We start from the raw sequence: 17,968 nt of genomic DNA, 5'->3' as shown, positions 1-17,968 counted from the left end.
GGGCTAAGAGGCGGCTGAAACCCCCCGAGCTTTGCACGTGACTGCCGGTGCCAAAACGTTAATCATGGTCAATGAACTCCTAACTTTTACTTGAGGTAAGATGCATCAGTGCCAGTGGCTGCAGGTGGAGGCCTAACTGAATTTCTAGAATCTCTGTTTTTAATTAGCATGCATACAGAATTTAATTTGCTGTAATACAGTAATTACACTGCCTGACCAGAGCTGAGACTTGCTCTGTGTTCAGTACATCTCCAATCAGCTGGGTGTTAACCAGTGAAGCCAACGGTACCTCATGATCCTCCTCACGAGTAACCTCCGGGGTTACCAAGCACTGAGCGGTGCTCAAGCGCCAAGATGAGCAGCGCTGCAGAGAACGGTTATCTCTGAGGGACGCGGCCATGCCCCGGGGAAAGCGAGACGAGGAATTAACGCGTGCAGCCGGGAACGGCCGGCGGCGTTTGCGGACCGCTTCCACCGGCGCAGGGCGTGAGGGCGGCCGAGGGCCCTGCCCCGCTCCACCCGCCTCAGCCCGGCGCCGAGCCGCCGGCGGGTAGGGCAGGGTTCCCTGCGCCTGCGCACTGGGGGTGGCGGTGCGGCTGCGCGGCGGTGGCGCCTCGCTGAGAGCCGGGAGCGGGGTGGGACGGGACGGGACGAGCCGGGCGGGCAGCGGGACACAGCCGGCGAGAGGCGCAGGATGTCGGCGGCGCTGTACGTGCTCTCCACGCTGGGCGGATACGTCCTCACCTCGGCGCTGCTCCTCAAGTGTCCGGGGCTGCTCCACCGGCCCAAGCGGCAGCGCTTCCGTTGCCGGCACATCTCCCACCGCGGCGGTGAGTGACGGGATGCGGGGGGGGGTCTGCCCGCTGCGGCCCCGGGGCGCCGCTTCCCGCCCTCCCCTCAGGTGGGCTGGGGGCTGAGGGGCTCCCGCGGCTCCCCGCTGCCTCAGGGCGGCCGCTCCGGAGCCGTGCGGAGGGTGCTGAAGGGCCCCTGGGCGCTGCCCGCCGCTCGCAGCGGGCTCCCTTCAGACCTTCCTCCCGCAGCCTAATTTTAGGAGCCACCTGCTGACCGGTGCTTGATTTCAGAGCTGAATCAATCTGCGAACCCGGAACGCGTCAGCCGAAAACTGCAGGTGTTACGTGGGTCTCAAACGTACATATTATTTGCTTTAATGATTCTGAACTATGGCATTTCTCCTAATGAGAGAGGTGACTGACTGTTGCTTAAACCAGGTCCAAAGGTGAATATTCTTGCCTCTAAACGCCTATTTGCTTTGCTTTCTGATTTCAGAAGAAACGCGGTTTGCCGTGACTTTGTTCTTGCGCCCCTTGCAGTTGGAGACTGTTTAAATGGTTCAGTGCTGTGGTGAAACCGATCCCATTTTGAGAGTTTTGTCTCCCCCGCACACCTTGTGCCAAGGCCTTGTGGGTGGGCTGCTTGAATCTGTCTAAAACGGAAAGATGGTTTTAAAGTTTCTTCTACCTTTTCGTAAGTATTGGGAGGAAAAAAATACAGGAAATTGTATTTTCCTGTCCTGTGAAGATCAGTTCCGCGCTTTCCCCTTCTGCCTCATTTAGTTCATGAAAAGTCACTTTTCTAGTAAGCATGGGAGATATGTCAGGTGCCGAGTTTAACCAGCTTTCGGTGTCACATCTCAGTGCTGTGTTTGATCACGTTTGTAGCCAATGGTCCTTAACTACTGCCTTGACTTATCAAAATACAAAAGCTAGAGCTTATCTCTTACAGATTTTATTCCTCGCATTTATTTTGTTTATACATCAGATTAAGTTTTGTCGTCACTCTAGTTTTAAGTATCGCGTGAAAGGCACCTTTTGCTTTGGGGTGCATATATTAGCTGTTTCCTGGTGTTTTTTCATTCCATGAGCAAAGGTTCTCAGTTTTGATTGTTACCTGTTTGTTTGTTAATTTGCTAGCTATTTAAAAACTTGCAGATGACTTTGGAGCTTGCTTTTGTTTTCACTTCTTTGCAGTGACCTTAGTTAAGATAATACAGCCCTGAGCCTGGAGAGGAGGTGTTTTGACTAGTTGCACTAAGCACCATTGGAACAACAGGAAAGCCTTACTCAATAGGAGGATTATTCATTATGTGTTCAGAGACAAAGTCCACAGCCTTTGAGTTGTTCTGTGCCTGTGTAGTGTGAAATACACCTGTGGTGGAGGTACAGCCCTTAGCATTTGGGCAGCTTGCTGGCTGTTGGGTACTGTGAGACTGAAGATCACTTACTCTCTACTCTCTGTAGTGTTTACCTTGTAACTTAGATTCCTGTGGGGCTTAAGTTCTCATCGAGCTTTAGTCATGCTGTAGCTTTAGACGCATTGTGAGGTTGCCTATTGCATTACTCCTGTTAACTTAATAGATCAAGGTAACGCTTAACTTGTTTGGCTTTTTCTGTTCTGAAGTTTAAGTCTGTGGGTTTTGATTTTGCTTCTTTCTTCACACAGGAATGTTCTTATGTTTGTTTATAGCTCATCAATGCAAGCATCCCTGAATTATTTCTTCACTTCTCTATAATTTTAAAATTAGTCACTTCTGAGAACAGTAATGAGGTCTTGATGTTCTGTGTTAAGAGTCCTCTGCCAGTGCCGGCTTCATGGATTAGGTTACAGGGCCTTTGAGGCAAGGTAGCATGATGATTTTTACAGAATCACAGAAGAGTTGATATTAGAAGGGACCTCTGGGGATCATCTCATCTGACCAGACCAGACCAAGGGTGACTACAGCAGGTTGTTCACAACCTTGTCAAGTTAGGTTTTGAATACATCCAAGGACAGAAGCTTCACAGCCTCTCTGGGCAGCCTATTCCAGAGTTTGATAACTCTTGCAATAAGAAAGGTTTTTTCTTATGTTTATAAACCGTGTTTCCTGTATTTCAATTTGTTCCTGTTGCCCTTTCCCTGGGCACCACGGAGGAAAGTCTGGCGCAGTCTTCTTTACTTCCTCCCATCTGGTATTTTTACATGTGGGTAATATCCTCCAAAGCTTCTCTTCTCCAGGCTAAACATTCCAGTGCTCTCAGCCTCTCACTGTATGCAAGAATCTTTTATTCCTTAATTTTCACAGCATCCTTTATTTTCTATGGACTTGTATGAGTAGATCCGTGTCTGTCTTGTACTTTGGAGCCCAGAACTGGGCATGTCATTCTAGATGTGATTTCACTGGTGCTGAGTAGAGGACGACAGTCACCTCCTTTGACCTGCTGGCAGTATTCTTCCTAACAGCCTGTTTTGCTTACATCAAGGGGAAGAACCCTCCTTGAGTCGGTGCCTGACATTGACTCCATCTTGTCCCATGGTAGTGCTTTCAAAGTTAGAATATATAATCGCAATTTTTTGACATCACATTTTGGCTCATAGGATGCTGAAGTTTGCTGGGGAAGGTGATTTCTGTGTGGGAAATGCAATAACATAAGTGGATGAGACATGGATCCGGAGGTGCATTTAAGTACCTGTCAGAAGCCCTTTGGTCAGCCCAGCATTTTCATTTTTAAGGAGGAAAAATGATTTAACACATCAAAATCACTCGCTTGTCTTAGTTCCCTTTTCTGAGTGTGGTTTGTGGAAGCCATGTTGCTAACCTAGAATTCCTGTTTCAGCTGATCTCTCAATTTTTTTCCTCATTTTCAAAGAACTCTACAAGTCAGGCTTTTTGTTACCAACTGGTTTGACTTGCCATACCTACCTCCCTAACAGGTGACTTGTCAAATGAGTCACTTTTAAGTTGTATTTTTGGGACTTTCTGCCCAGGAATGTTAGGATACTGTTGGTTTGTTCACAAATTGAAGGCTGACTCAGGATTTTTTCCCCTCTCTTACATGCAGGATGCATGGGCTGAGTTGTCACAATTGATAAGTTATCTAAAAACTTAATTTTATTGCAGTTAACTTGTAACTGACCATCCAAGTCCTGTGCGGGTTTTCCCCATCTATTAGGCAATCATCAAAGTATACAACAAGATTCTCATGCTCTACTCTATCCCCCAGTCACTTTTGCCACTTGGCTTATTCCTAGTTCTGCCCTCAAATTCCATAAAATATTAGTGAATGCCTGACCACAGAAGCTGCTGTGGATTTACTGTATCGGTTCATGATAAACAACACAGATTGTGTCATTGTAAGTCAGTTAAGTCTTTTGTTGTCTGAGCTTCCAATGCAAGCTCACCTGATAACAATATTAAATTGCTAGTTGTGTCTGCATAGAATTGCATCGCTTTCATTAAGTAACTAAGCACAGACTTGTGTAAGGATGTACTGATGAGGCCTCATTAATAGGCAAAGCCTTAATTGGAGCTTTTATAATTGTTGTTTACAAAGTCTGTCATTCATCACTGTCAATGGGTACTTAAAATTTGCATTGATATCCTCGTTGGTACGTGGATCTTCCTGAAGTTGGAATTCAGTCTATAATACTGCCAGTTTTTTGAGGGAGGAAGAATGCACAAACAAGCTTTTGCACTCCCTAACCAGGCTGACTTTCAAAGATTTTTATGGTGAGAATGATGGCTTAAAGAGTTTACTCCTGCCTGAGAGAAAATGCTTGTGCCTTCATTTCTTAACTGGAGTTGATGTGTGTTTCATTTCTTGTGTACAAGGCCTCCTTTTGCCAGCAGTACAAGCCGTCACTGACAGATTTGTGCTGTTTCAAGATGTATTCTTGCACTGAGAAAGGAGGTTGTTGCCTCTTTGAGCATCAACTGGGTCACACGTTTAGGGAATATCAGCTTTAAAGACTCTTGGGCACTTTTTTCTTTCCCTTTTGTTTTGGGTTGGTATTTCTTTCTTTCTTTCCTCTTGTCACCTTTCCTTGTGTTACTTCAGAGTTAGTGGGAGTAGACATTTTGCATATACTGTTGCTATGCTTGTGGAGCATATTGTTACAGCCAGATACAGTGCCTTTAAGGAAAAACGATATCCAACCTCTGGTAAAACAAGCCAAGACACATTTTGTTACACAAAATCCAAGATAAGTGTTCTCCCCCTTCCCTTCCAGAAGTTCTGTCTCTTGGGTCTCCCCAGTAAGTTAGTGGCAACAAGGATTTCTGACTCTAGCTTCATACTACCTCCAAATATTTCCTCAAAATATACATATTTTATTTATTATTTTTTTTAAATTACGTATTTGCACTGGGATTGAGGGGAGGAAAAGGAATTTTCACATGTTTTAGTTTTTGTTACTTTTGTAGGTGCTGGAGAAAACCTGGAAAACACGATGGCAGCCTTTCACCAGTGAGTACAAATGGAACTAATAATGTCTAAGTCAGCGGTGTTGTCCCTATTTCCCATGAGTGAAGCAATCAATGAAGATATGACTTCATCGGTTGTTTGGGGCGCAGTGTCCTCTTTCTGAAAGTCATCTCTCCTTTGGGTGACTTCTGTGGATTGCTAAACATCACTCCAATTTAAACCGGAAGGAATTGGGATATTGCAAACTATGAGTTGTACCTGATAACGTGGTAGACTGGCCGTTTGAAATAAAATCCCTGAGGCCTGATTCCTCCTGTGTTAAATAAAACATGAAGCAATACTGCTTCCATGTTTAATGGTGATTACTTCTATTAATTTATGTATCATTATAAAGTTATTTTTTGTAACCAATAGCTGTTTTTTCTAGATGCATTGATATTTCACAAAAGGTATTTCAGATCATATCCTAGACCAGTTAGCATATTAGCTAATTAGCATGCAAGGCTGGATTTCAGCAAGTCTGAATCTGTTGACTGGTGTTATGGCTGTAAGAAGTCCTCTGTAAATCTATTAAAAATGTTTGTGTTGCGTTTTTTTCCCTTTATACATATGTGAAGTGAAAGCCTTTTATCTAAGGGTTTAAAATGGAGCTTGTGCCTTTTAGGTCCCCAGAGTAGTGAATTCTAACAAGGTTCTCAAAGGCATTTCAAAAGGAAGCCTATCTAAAACTCTAGCTGCCAGTGAGAAGTGACCAAATTACTTAGGCTTCTTTTTGTTTTGATTGGTTTGGGCTTTTTTTAAATCTGCTTTTTGCTAAGTAGCCTCATCAGTTTGCACATTTCCTTGCAGGCTGAGGAGTGCCAGCTTTCCCTGAGCAGTGCTATTGAAAGCACTGCAGTATTTTCTATCTCCATGGAGGCTTAGCATACTTTTGTGTTTTGGTTTGTTGGGGTATTTTTCCTGCCGATCTGCCTTTTCTCAAGTCTGCTACTATGTTTTCTGAAAGTGTGTTTTTTCTGTTTCTGCTTTTTAACCATTTCTTAGTTTTCATTTAGTATTATACTGGTTTTAAATGTATGGGGCTCTTGCAAAGTGAGTTACACCATAACTTATTTTTATCTGATTCCCAGAAGTGAGTTGTAGTATTTGGAGTAAGGACTGTGCCAGGAGTCAGATAATGTTTTGTGGTAACACAGACATTTGTCTGACTCTCCTCTGACCAATCTAATTATTTATAATTATTACAGTGGTAACAAATGTGTTGAGGTCTGCTTTTTGAACTCATCACAGCTGCTGATGTCAAAGTTCAGTTACTTTGAGATTGATTGTATAAAGGCATTGTACTCCTGCAGAAAGCAGAGTCAGAGCAATTACTGCATTAGGCAGTAGAAAGTCTTCTGGCTTCCTCTGTCAAGGGGTAAAGGCTTTGTCCTTCTTATCTGTTCATTCCTATCTCCACTGGTAAGCTACCAAAAGGAACTGGGGAGAAAATTGGTGATCTGCGTGGTGAAAAATTAACGTAGATTGGCTCAGAGATCTCGTATGAGCTAATCCATCATTTTTATGCATCAGATTTTGCTTGAAGCCTGCAAGAGCTGTCTCTGCAGGTTTGGACACACAGCCATGTTTGACTAGTGATGTAGTTGAATCCAAAAGAGGATGCTTGTCTGCAGCATAAGACCTACCCCCTTGGATTTGCCTTATTAACAGTAACCCAAGTATTGACAAGCAGATAGCTTTATTTATGCTATTAGCTCTTTAACAGCAATTGGAGAATATTTAATACTGTTGCATGAAAAAATTATTATAGTAGTACATAAAGCATATGAAAGGAGAGGCCTTAGTGGTAATTTCAGCCTCTAACTAGCTTAATTTATAAATATTCTGGAAAGCAATTATAAGATTTTTGTACCAAAGATAGTACTTCTTTGTTTTTGCATGGTAAAATGACTAATAGATGTTTTCTGGGGGGCTGTAATCATGTTATAGTGCATTTAATTGCTGCTGTGGTGGGTTTAGATTTTAAAATAACTGATCTTAAGCTAAGAGAGACACTTTGTGTCTTAAAGTATTTGAGGATCTGGCATAAAAGATGTCATAAGGATTTAATTACTAGTTTAGTAGTCCCTAACAGAGGCATGTACTTCAGCATTGTCTTGACAGGAAGCTGCTAAGCAAACTCTCCAGGTATTTTCTTGTTGTATTTCCTTTTCTTTTATGTACGTACTTTAGAGAGAAAGCTTTAAACACTGTAGATACAGGAATAAAAGCATGAGATCAACTTAGTATTTATAAATTCTATACATTGTGCTACATTAGGTGTTGCCTAGTGGAATTTAATTTGCAAAGTAAGGCTTTTCTTAGATAGTTTCTGGTATGTCATTTTACTTGAAAACAGTTGGAGTTAAACACGGGTGCAAAGAGCTCAATCATCTTAATTTGCAAATGGGAGTCTGCTTCACAACTTTTGTTCTGGAGCAGTTGGATCTGAATCCAACACATTCTTCTGAATCTGGAGAGATCTGAAGTCTTCTCTGGAGTCCTGTACATTGATGTGTTATTACAGAGCTGCAGAACAAACTGATTTCCAGCTGAAAAGACTCGGCACTTTAAGGGAGCTTATTTAGCAGCAAGCTGCTAGTAAGAGCCTGGCAAATTCCCAGATTTGTTAACAAGGAAAGTTGTTGTTCTCATTTTTCCATGTAACATCACTCCTGAATTTCTTAAGCAGTAATATTTCTAGTAAATTTGGCTGGTTAATTAATAATACATGGTACTAGCTGGGAACATCTACAAATTTGGCAGATCTCCTGCAGTGTGTTTGGAGATGCTGTTCCTCAGGAGACAAAATTACATGGAACAGGCTGTGTATCTTTCATATGTAATAGGATTTTGTTCCTCTCCTGATTCTTAATTAGTGGCACTGGGAAACAGTTAATAAATTGGTTTTAATTTGACAACTGTCTTCTTGGTCATTATCCCAGCTGGACCAGAAATTGTGTTAAACACTTAAAGGAGTATATTCAATTTTATTATGGTTTTTTGTTTTGCTTTGTTACTGCATTTGTAAATGTTTGCGGTGCATCTGTACTTAAGAAAAGGCTGCTAGTGAAGTCACAGAGCTTTGGGTCTTGTATAAACTGTATTCTCAGATGTTACAGGTTTGTTCATAGGTGGTTAAAAAGGAATACCCTGGTGTTTTGAGGGAAGTGTTAATGCCTCAGGGCAGGACTTTCAGCTGTCTGCTGGGACCTTCTGAGTATCTTTTCTAAGGAAATGAGCAATTCACTTCTTGTTAGTTCTTCTCTAGTGTGAGGTTTCCTGTACTTATTTTTCATCGATATTATTACTGCTTTCTGCTTTCTTTATGCTTATGAGCTAAGCTTTGATAGAGTGGATTTGGAATTGGATTAGAACTCTTCAGAGCAGCAGATTGGAACAGGAATAGATCTTTTTTTCCTTTGAAAAATATGACTGGCTTCTAGTGGTTTGTATTTTTTTTTTTAATTTAATACTTTAATGAAAAATTTGCAATATTAAATTTTCTTAAATGTCATTTTGCCAGCCAAAATCCCCATTGCTAATTTCCTGATTAACTTAAATCAAGTAAAAAAGGGCTTTCACATCCCTGTCACTTGTTGTCTATGCTTCCCACAAAATTGTTTTTTTTAAGAGCTGTCTTCTTCCAGTGGTCCTAATAAGCATCACTGAAAATTACTTTAGAAGTCAGTTTCTGAATCCTGAGGTGGTAAGCTGCACTTGACAGCTACTTGATTTCTATGGAAGATGAAGCCAAAGCTTAAATTGTGTCTCTGATTCATGATACCTTGTTTGTTCTTGAATCAGCTTTCTCACTGCAGCAGTTACTTGCTTCTCACTTTGTAGCAAGATGGTGAGGAATCATTGCATCATAAAGCATCCAAAGTAATTCCAGTGGGATTAGTTTAGTTGAATAACATGTATGTGGTAGTTTTGGATCTTTACCAAATACATGTATGATTCAAGGCAGGCTTCTTTGCTTCCAGTGCGGTTAATATAGGAACAGACATGTTGGAGCTGGATTGTCACCTGACAAAAGATGAGCAAGTGGTGGTGTCCCATGATGAGAACTTGAAGCGATCAACAGGAATTGATGTCAACATATCTGACCTCAAATACTCTGTAAGTTGAAGGAAAAAATAGTAGTGCTAGATGATGTTTAAAAATGTGTGGAGTGACTGGGGTGGCAGGGAGCTCATGTGCATGTATGTCTAATATCCAAAATCTGAGAGGATTCATCTCGTCTTACTGAAAGAACAACTTAACTTGGCTCCATGTGTAGTCAGAGGATCACACCCAGCACATTTCCAGAGGGTAACTCCTTCCAGGAGCAGGCTGAAGACCTGTCTGGTGGTAGGCCTGCTTTACCATACTGATGGCAAAGGCAGCTTAATCAACAAGCTCCTTTTCGTGTGACCAGCTTTTTAGTGGGACGATGGGCAGGTGAATCCCACCTGCATTTACTATTTTAAAAGTCTGTTTTACAGAACTGTCTTTCCATCTGATATTGAAATGGAATTATCAGAATTTTCAGACAAGTATCTGGAAATCATAGAATCATAGAATCGTTAGGGTTGGAAAGGACCTTAAGATCATCCAGTTCCAACCCCCCTGCCGTGGGCAGGGACACCTTACGCTAAATCATATCACCCAAGGCCTCGTCCAGCCTGGCCTTGAACACCGCCAGGGATGGAGCATTCACAGCCTCCCTGGGCAACCTATTCCAGTGCCTCACCACCCTAACAGGAAAGAATTTCCTCCTTATATCCAACCTAAACTTCCCCTGTTTAAGTTTTAACCCATTGCCCCTTGTCCTGTCACTACAGTAAAATGTTTTGACTTATTCAGCTACAGGTAGCACAAGTCTAAGAATGCCAAATAGTTCAAGTAAGAATAAACACAGTCATAAAATAAATTACTTTGTGGGCAAGAAGATTTTAAAAAAAGTTTTGTCTTTAAAGTTAACTTACATGGCTTATGAATATTTTATTTTGTCTTTTTCAAAAAAAATGGATGATTACATTCCCACATTTGAATTAGTGTTCCATTTCCCTTTATTTTTAAGGAACTGCCACCATATCTCTGCAAGCTGGATGTCACCTTTCAGAAAGGTAAGTTTTTGTCTCCTGCTCTTTCAGTTTACAGTAAGTAAGTTTCCATTATTGTAGTATGGCAATTTCAGATTGGCAAAGGGAAAAGAGGATTTGCTTCTCTCAGTATCTTGATAAGAGAAGTTTTAAAGGGAAAATACAGTCCTAGGTTTAGAAACAAAAATAGATTTTTTTTTCCACATCACTTGGCAGTGATGAAGTTTAAGATGTTGTATATCTCTTCCAAGTAAACATTTCAGTTGTTTGCTTGTCTACTTCTTGCAACTGCTTTCTATTTCCCTTGTGAGTTCTCCAGAAGGTGCTGATTGAAAATTTGTTGTCCTGAAAAACAAAGAGAAGGTAGAAGAAAGTTTCTTTTCCATATAAGTGTCATTGTGCTGGTGCACTCTGAGCCTGAAGTACTGCAAGATGTCAGATAATACAGATGTCTTCAGAAGATAAATGAAAAGAGCAGTAGTAGTTACTATATGTATGACAAAGTTCGGTACCAGTATTGCTGCAAGAGAAGAAGACGTATTAAAAAACATAACCTCTTTTCTTCTGAAAACTGATTTGTGGGATTGTAATTTGAATAAAGCACACAGGCTAAAATTGAGAACATTGCCATCTAGGAAAGGCTATGGAGATGATAGCAAGTGTGTCTGCTTGAGGGAGTTTGTGACTGTCTTGTACAACCTTTCCAGATTTCAGTTGACCAGCAAGCAAATTTAGTGTTAAACTTTTCTGTTCAAAATTGCAAAATACTTAAAATACGAAGAAGTGGCAAGAGCCTTCAGGTAATTCATTAGAGCCATAAGCAGTTTCATACAATAAAGTTTGGGGGTTTTGCCTTCTCTGCCCTTTACTCATGATGCTTATCCAGTAATTTTCCCAGCAGAAGAAGTTTTTGTCATTTTGTCACATTCCATAGTCATCTCATTGCATTTGGTATGTGTTAACTGAGCCCATGTTTGCTATTTCAGGATTTTTAACGATGCCTGCACACCTACTGTTGCTAAATAATGAATTTCATGAAGTTAAAACCTAAATGTACAGTATGCTCAGGGCATTTTCATTATGAGCTTGTCATAATGAATTACAGCCAAGTGAAATAAATTCCTATTTTTTAATAGTTTAAAAACATGCTACATCTAGGAACTATATACTTTTTCAAATGTTAAGGTAACAAGTGCTCTGACATCTCAGCTTTTATCTGTGGTATATTAAAAATGGCCACAGCAGTGACAACCTTCTTGTTTTCCCAGAATGTCACTGTGAGGGAAAAGATAACCGTATTCCACTCCTGAAAGAGGTGTTTGAGGCATTTCCACAGACTCCTGTCAACATTGACATCAAAGTGAACAACAATGTGTTGATCAAAAAGGTACATGACAATCCATGCTGAACTGAGACTGAATGTCACGTAATGATGTTGAAATTCCAAAGAAGTTTCTTGGTTTCTTGGATTAATGGCAGTCTGTGCTCTTGGGCTGCTTCATCCTTCATGTGTGAGATCTTGCTCCATGTATGAAGTGATCTCGTGCAAAATATCCAGCAAGCAGCTCTTTACTGACCCTTTATATTGACGTGAAACTGATGCTACACTGCTAGAGACACATTTGGTTTGTACTTCATGTGAAGGGTCTTGCTTGCCGCAGGAGCATAAAACCAAAGTGTCAATGTAAAGATAAAAGCTCATCACAGAAAAGGAGATCTGCTTTCCGTCAGATACTATTTTGCCATTGAGTTTCCTTAAGTTCTCTAGGGGGCTTTTTGTAGTGCCCTGGTTGCATTTGAGGTAGAGTTAGTTTTCTTCCTGCTACAGTGCTGTGTTTTAGCTTTAGTATGAGAATAGTGTTGATAACACACCAATGATTTAGTTGTTGCTAAGAAGTGCTTACCTGAAGTCAAGAACTTTGTCATTTCTCATGCTCTGTCAGTGAGTAGGGGCACAAGAAGCCAGGAGAGAACACAGCCAGGACACCTGACCTGAATTAGCCAAAGGGGTATTCCATACCACAGCATGTCATGCCCAGTATTGAAACTTAGGGGGGGGATTGGGTGGGAGCCAGTGATCACTGTTTGGGGACATGCTGGGCATTGGTCAGCAGGTGGTGAGCAGCTGTAGTATGTATCACTCATTTTGTCTTGGGGTTTATTCCCCTCTCTTTATTTGTTATGTTTTACATCAAATACCGAACTGTTCTCTCAACCCAGATTCTTTTGCCTTTTATTCTGGTTCTCCTCCCCATCCCACTGGGGTACTGAGGGGAGGGAGTGAGCAGCTGCGTGGTACTTAGCTGCTGGCAGGGGTTAAACCATGACATTTAGGTATAATGGTCTTTCCTTTTATCCGCTGACCTGATCATTTGTATCTTTCCAGTCAAAGCAGCACAATCCTCTTAAGATGGGAAAAGGTATAGAAGAGCTATCGTTAATGACTTGCATAGTTGGAAAGTAGGAAGTAGAGTTTCCATTAGGTAATGCTGCACATAATTTCAGTGAATACATCTGAGGGTTCTGCTTTTTTATGTTGCAGGTTTCTGAGCTGGTGAGTCAGTATAAGCGAGAGCATTTGACAGTATGGGGGAATGTCAATTACGAGGTTGTATCAAAGTGTCTTAAGGAGGTAAGACCGGGTCCAGCTAAGCTTCATTCTTGCTTGCTTGTTACTGTGTGGTGACAAAATGTACAGCAAAGCACCCTGTAAATCAATATTTAGTCAGCTATGCCCGACTTTCTAGATGTGATGGGAAATTTTGTGCTTAGATATATTCTGCTTACTGTGCTGTTAGGATAAATCAAACACAGTTAACATCCATATTAAGCTTAATCATGTTTTATTCTTGTTCTGTAAGATTTAGGGAGGCATGATTTTATGCCAGGAACTGTTACAGGCTGGTTTGCACATTGTTCATCTGCTACAAAAGCAATTTTTCTAAGGATTGCTTATTGTCTGTCTCTTTTTATGAAAATAATGGATGTGGCCACTAGCTGACGCACAGTTACATTGGTATAAAGCTGGTTTACAGCTGTAGATGTTATTTCTGGTTTATTTATTTTTTGAGGAATAGTACCATTTAGAATTAAATTAAAACTTTGTTTAGTCCAAAGGAGTTCTGCACCTGAGTGAAACTGATCTAGTTGAGGGTATGGATATTGTTCTAATTTATCTATTCAGGACAACACCATTTCTTACCTGAAAAGCACTTAAATTTGTTCGTTTTTGTGACATCAATACCCAGATATTTTAGTTCATAAACCAGCATCTTCAACTTGTATCACAACACATTTTAATGTGATATCAAGCTGTAACAAGTCCTGTGCTAAAGCACATCCTCTTCTTTGTGATAATACTTGTCTGACAGAGAACGTGTAGTCTGGAAAGATGGTGAAGGCATGTAACAAACACATTACTGCAGCCAGTGAAACTTTGCCTTTTCAGGTCCTTGTTGCTCCTTCAAACTGCATAAAACTGTTGCTTGGATTACAGGTTACAAGGAAGAGTAATTTAAATTCAGTGCAAGCATGTCATAAACAGTTGGCAGCTTAATCTTTAGGCGCAAGTGCTAAACTTTAAATATGTACTGATGAATAAACTTAATTGCAACAGACTCAACTATCTACCAAGGTAATGTAGAATCTTGCTTTCGTGGTTCCTGCAGAATGCTGATATTCCCATCATCTTCTGTTTGCAACGTGTCCTCCTGCTTCTTGGCCTGTTCTACACCGGTCTGCTGCCATTCATTCCTTTCAAGGAAGAATTCTTGGAGATTCCCATGCCTTCAATCATCCTCAAGTGAGTTTGAGTCCATATGTGGGTGCTGCACTGAAATGATAATAAAGCAAGTGAATGATGATGCCACCTTGAACACTGGTTTAGTCAGCATCCTTGGACTGAGGAGACTCTTGTTAATTTAGGCACTTCTGTATATTCCTCAGAGAAAACTGTGGAACCCTCCTCCTCTGTAGTTAACCTGTTGCTGTCCAGCTCCAGGTTACTCACTTGTTCATGTGGGGTGCCTGTGTATACCAGTGTTGTGTGTTTACAGCATTTCCTATTCCTACAGATACCTTTACAACTTGCCATCTAGATAGTAATATGGAGCAGTTCCATACAAATAACTAATTCTTGCACTTTTCTTCCTCTTTGTTGAGAACAAATTAATCTGATTAAGGCCAAGAGGCAAGTCATTAGTAGGGTAAATACAAGTTTTCACATGCTCTTTTTTTATCATACTGCACTCAAAATGCTGCTGAATACCCGTCTCTGCCGCTTCTCTTAAATGCAGCGCATTCTCTTGTGTAACCCAATTCTAAGTCACTGTCGTAGTGAAATTGCTGTTCTAATTTGAGAAACTGCAAGATTAATTCTTCATGTTCCTTTTGCAGGAACATCTTAATATTTTAAACTGTGCCCTGGTAATCTTTCGTTTTCTCTTCCTCAACAGGCTGAAAGAACCACAGAAGGTGACAAGAAGCCAAAAATTTATTATCTGGCTAGCTGACACGTAAGATTGTGTCTGATTGCATTTTCATTTCTATTTGCCTATATTTTAACAGTTGGCTCAAGCAACCAAGACTATTGCTATAGCTACTTGTGTTGGAGTTTAATTATTTATTTTCTCAGTTTCCTCTAGCTTTTTTGTCAGTACAGGATAAATCATACCTAAATCTTATGTAGGCGTTCCTGTATGCTTTTGTTTTTCATAAACTGAAACATACTGAGGTGCAGTAAGTGGTCATTATTCCAATTTAGTCTATTTCGTTTGCCATTAACTGTGGTCAGCTAATTAGCATGCAAGTAGATTCAGAATGCAGCTTTCATGTTTCATGGGATTGTGACTGTTTCATAATGTTGTTAGAGGAGATGCTGTTTGGCTCACATGGAACACTTTGCATTTGAAGAATATCCATGCTTCAGAGGCAACTTAGTAACGCACTTTGAATGTGGTTGCAGTTAGTTTCTTCTGGCTCTTCTGTGTCTGACATCTGTCAGCTTGATTTCGTAAGTGGCCAGTAGAGTTAAAATCTCTTCTGAAAGCAAAGGGATTAATTCATCAGACATGGTGTGGGGTACATGTACAATGAAGGAGTCTGCTGGATTTGATCTGCAGAAGAGTTGATACAGATATCCATAGCTAATGCAGATTTCTGGGTACTGTGTTAATCAGTCTTGAGTTGCTTGAGCTAAAGGTTTTCTATAATTAGGTTTCTAATCTCTTTCGGAAAACGTTAAATGTAAATGCTATATGAAAAAAAATCATTACAGAGCATCAACATGCATTGAAAATTTCATATATACTTCAAGTTCTTAAATAAAATCATGCTCCTTTCTGCAGACTGCTGATGAGGAAAGCACTTTTTGACCACCTCACTGCTCGAGGCATTCAGGTACAGTGTGGCAAAGAGAAAGGAAATGTGCTTTAAACATAGTGAGAATTTGAACCAGCTGCATGTGGCCTTAAGATGGGTTTGTGTTCTCCCCAGCATGTTCTGTGTGTTGCTAGGTTATGTGTTGCTTTTTGGTTTCTGAGCAATAGCTTATGCTCTTATATTTGCAGTTCTGTTGCTGCAAAGCAAGAATTGCATGTTTGGAAAAAAACTCTTTAAATTTCTTTAAGATCCACACACAAACACTTCAAACTTAAATGTACAAAATCTGCTAAACTGCTTACCTGTTCTGGGGTTTAACAAAATAATTGAATGCAAATACCTGAAGTCTATGAAAGTAATGAAATGGAGTTGGAATCACCACTAGAAAATGCCTCCATTTGGAGGGCAAGGGAGAAGTTGGATGTGTTTGTGTGTCTGTCTTTGGCATCTGAATGTAATAATTTATTGTTTTAAATATATGTGTTGTCATCTCTCACATGAAATAATTTAAGTCAAAAGTCACCTTTTTTATTTCTTTGAGTATTTCCTGGAATAATTTGTCTTTCTATCCCATTTTACAGGTGTATATTTGGGTACTGAATGAAGAACAAGAATACAAGAGAGCATTTGATCTAGGAGCAACTGGAGTGATGACAGACTATCCAACAAAACTTAAGGAGTTTTTACATAATTATCCAGCATAAATGAAGAAATCCAAGGAAGTTCTTGCAGATTGTGAGCCAAGGATTTTCTCCATTAAAAACAAAAAAGAGTAGCATACACAGATCACCTTGAAGGATGTAACTGGATGATCTGTTACCTTGTCATCAGGTTGCTACCTAATGTAAAGGCTGTCTATTTATTTTAAAACTTTAATTACATAGTTTACATTTGTAAATAGCTCATTTAGCAATAGCACACTTCACATATAGTGATGACTAGGAAGAAACTTGCTGGATTGGATACCTGTAGATAATAAACGTTATTTTACCTGTCACAAGTGTTCCTAAGCAGATGTCAAGACATGTCAGTTATCCCAGTTATATTCTAGTGGGCAGAAACTAAGGAATTTCTGAAAGTACTCTCTGTGTATGCATTTCTTGTCTTGCTTTTAATTTTCAGATAACCTGTAGGGCAAAAAAGAAAACGCACAGGAGAAGCAGAGAGTGGAATCTGTGGCTAGCCGAACAGTGTAGCATGTGAAGTGTAGTCCATAAAGGTGGTCATAAAGGTGGTCACTTTTTTACCAAAATGAACTCATTTGGTCAGTGTAGATTTACTCTTTTATTCTTACTGCTAAGAATGTTGAACCTGAGTTGCAGCTGTACATAGACCCCTTTCTGCTGTGATGGCAATGCTGTGACTCACTGGTCAAGTTCCAAGTGTGGTATTTAAGCCAGGTTCTGGGTTTGACACTGACTTCTACTGCAAGAGTCTAGGTTTGCTGCTGGTTCTGACCTGCCTGTCAGGCTACTGTGGCATGGCAAAACCTGGCTTTCCAGGAAGGAAGATTGCACTTTCTGGAGATTACACTTATTTTGTAATAAGTAGTCTTTTAATGGAGGAAACCAATATTCTAGGAGTCTTTTGCACATCTGTAGTTCTAACATCTGTGGTCTTGATGATGGAAAGTTGGATTTAGGGTGAGGGACCAAAGAAGACTGTTTGGTCAGGAGTTTCAGGAACAAATTTAAATGTTCCTATTAAATGAATTCACCCAAAGCAGATTTATATGCGTACTTATAAAAAGAGCAAGTGTCAATCTAAGAGTGTGTAGATTTTAGTCTTTTCTCTCCACAGAGGGCCTGTCTTTTCTAAAGAGCCTGTAACCTTCCATCCCAACACTCCAGTTCTAGGAGCCATCCCACCATGTTTCTGTGATGCCTATTATATCATACCCCCGTAGACGTGCACACATCTCTAATTCCTCTTGTTTGTTCTGCATGCATTGGGCATTTGTATAGAGGCATCTGGGCCGAGCTCCAACTGAAGCCGGCTCATTGGCTGGAGCGGCTGGGATATCTCTACAGTTCTCCGAGCTTTTATTATAGGTTCTGGCAACTGACTGGGTGTGTTGGGATGGAACGATGCCCCCCTCCCCCGACACATCTAGTTTAAAGCCTCCTTGACCAGTCTGGCAAGCCTCCTACCAAAACCGAGCAGCTCCACCAGCCCCCACTAGACCTGGCCTACAAACTTGAGTGCCGTGTTCAAGACACCCAAACCCCTGACTATGACACCACTCTTCTAACCATTTATTAACCT

General features: G+C 40.7%; 2 protein-coding genes across 2 annotated transcripts in view; both read left to right on the top strand.

The window, feature by feature from the left end:
* Nucleotides 1–17,968, top strand: part of YPEL2 (yippee like 2) — a 78,766-nt gene that overhangs the window by 15,746 nt on the left and 45,052 nt on the right. The gene's annotated exons all lie outside the window — the stretch shown is intronic.
* On the top strand, nt 659–17,470 carry GDPD1 (glycerophosphodiester phosphodiesterase domain containing 1). The gene is made up of 10 exons (XM_061470565.1): nt 659–830; nt 5,198–5,240; nt 9,224–9,359; nt 10,303–10,348; nt 11,593–11,711; nt 12,867–12,956; nt 13,993–14,126; nt 14,779–14,838; nt 15,670–15,721; nt 16,285–17,470. Exons 1-10 carry the CDS (start codon nt 695–697, stop codon nt 16,405–16,407), a joined length of 939 nt encoding a protein of 312 aa, XP_061326549.1. The 5' UTR covers nt 659–694; the 3' UTR covers nt 16,408–17,470.

The sequence above is a fragment of the Pezoporus flaviventris genome, unplaced genomic scaffold (assembly GCF_033815535.1).
Source record: "Pezoporus flaviventris isolate CSIRO_AGI_PZ_B2104156 unplaced genomic scaffold, CSIRO_AGI_Pfla_v1 ptg000063l, whole genome shotgun sequence".
NCBI classification, from domain to species: domain Eukaryota; kingdom Metazoa; phylum Chordata; class Aves; order Psittaciformes; family Psittacidae; genus Pezoporus; species Pezoporus flaviventris.
This window is presented reverse-complemented; position numbering and strand designations above follow the sequence as displayed.

Excerpts from the sequence above, each read along its gene's own strand:
- GDPD1 (XM_061470565.1), top strand. The coding sequence starts at position 695 with ATGTCGGCGGCGCTGTACGTGCTCTCCACGCTGGGCGGATACGTCCTC. Across the intron at positions 11,712-12,866 it reads ACAATGTGTTGATCAAAAAG|GTTTCTGAGCTGGTGAGTCA; the intron begins GTACATGACAAT and ends TTTATGTTGCAG. Across the intron at positions 14,127-14,778 it reads ATGCCTTCAATCATCCTCAA|GCTGAAAGAACCACAGAAGG; the intron begins GTGAGTTTGAGT and ends CTTCCTCAACAG.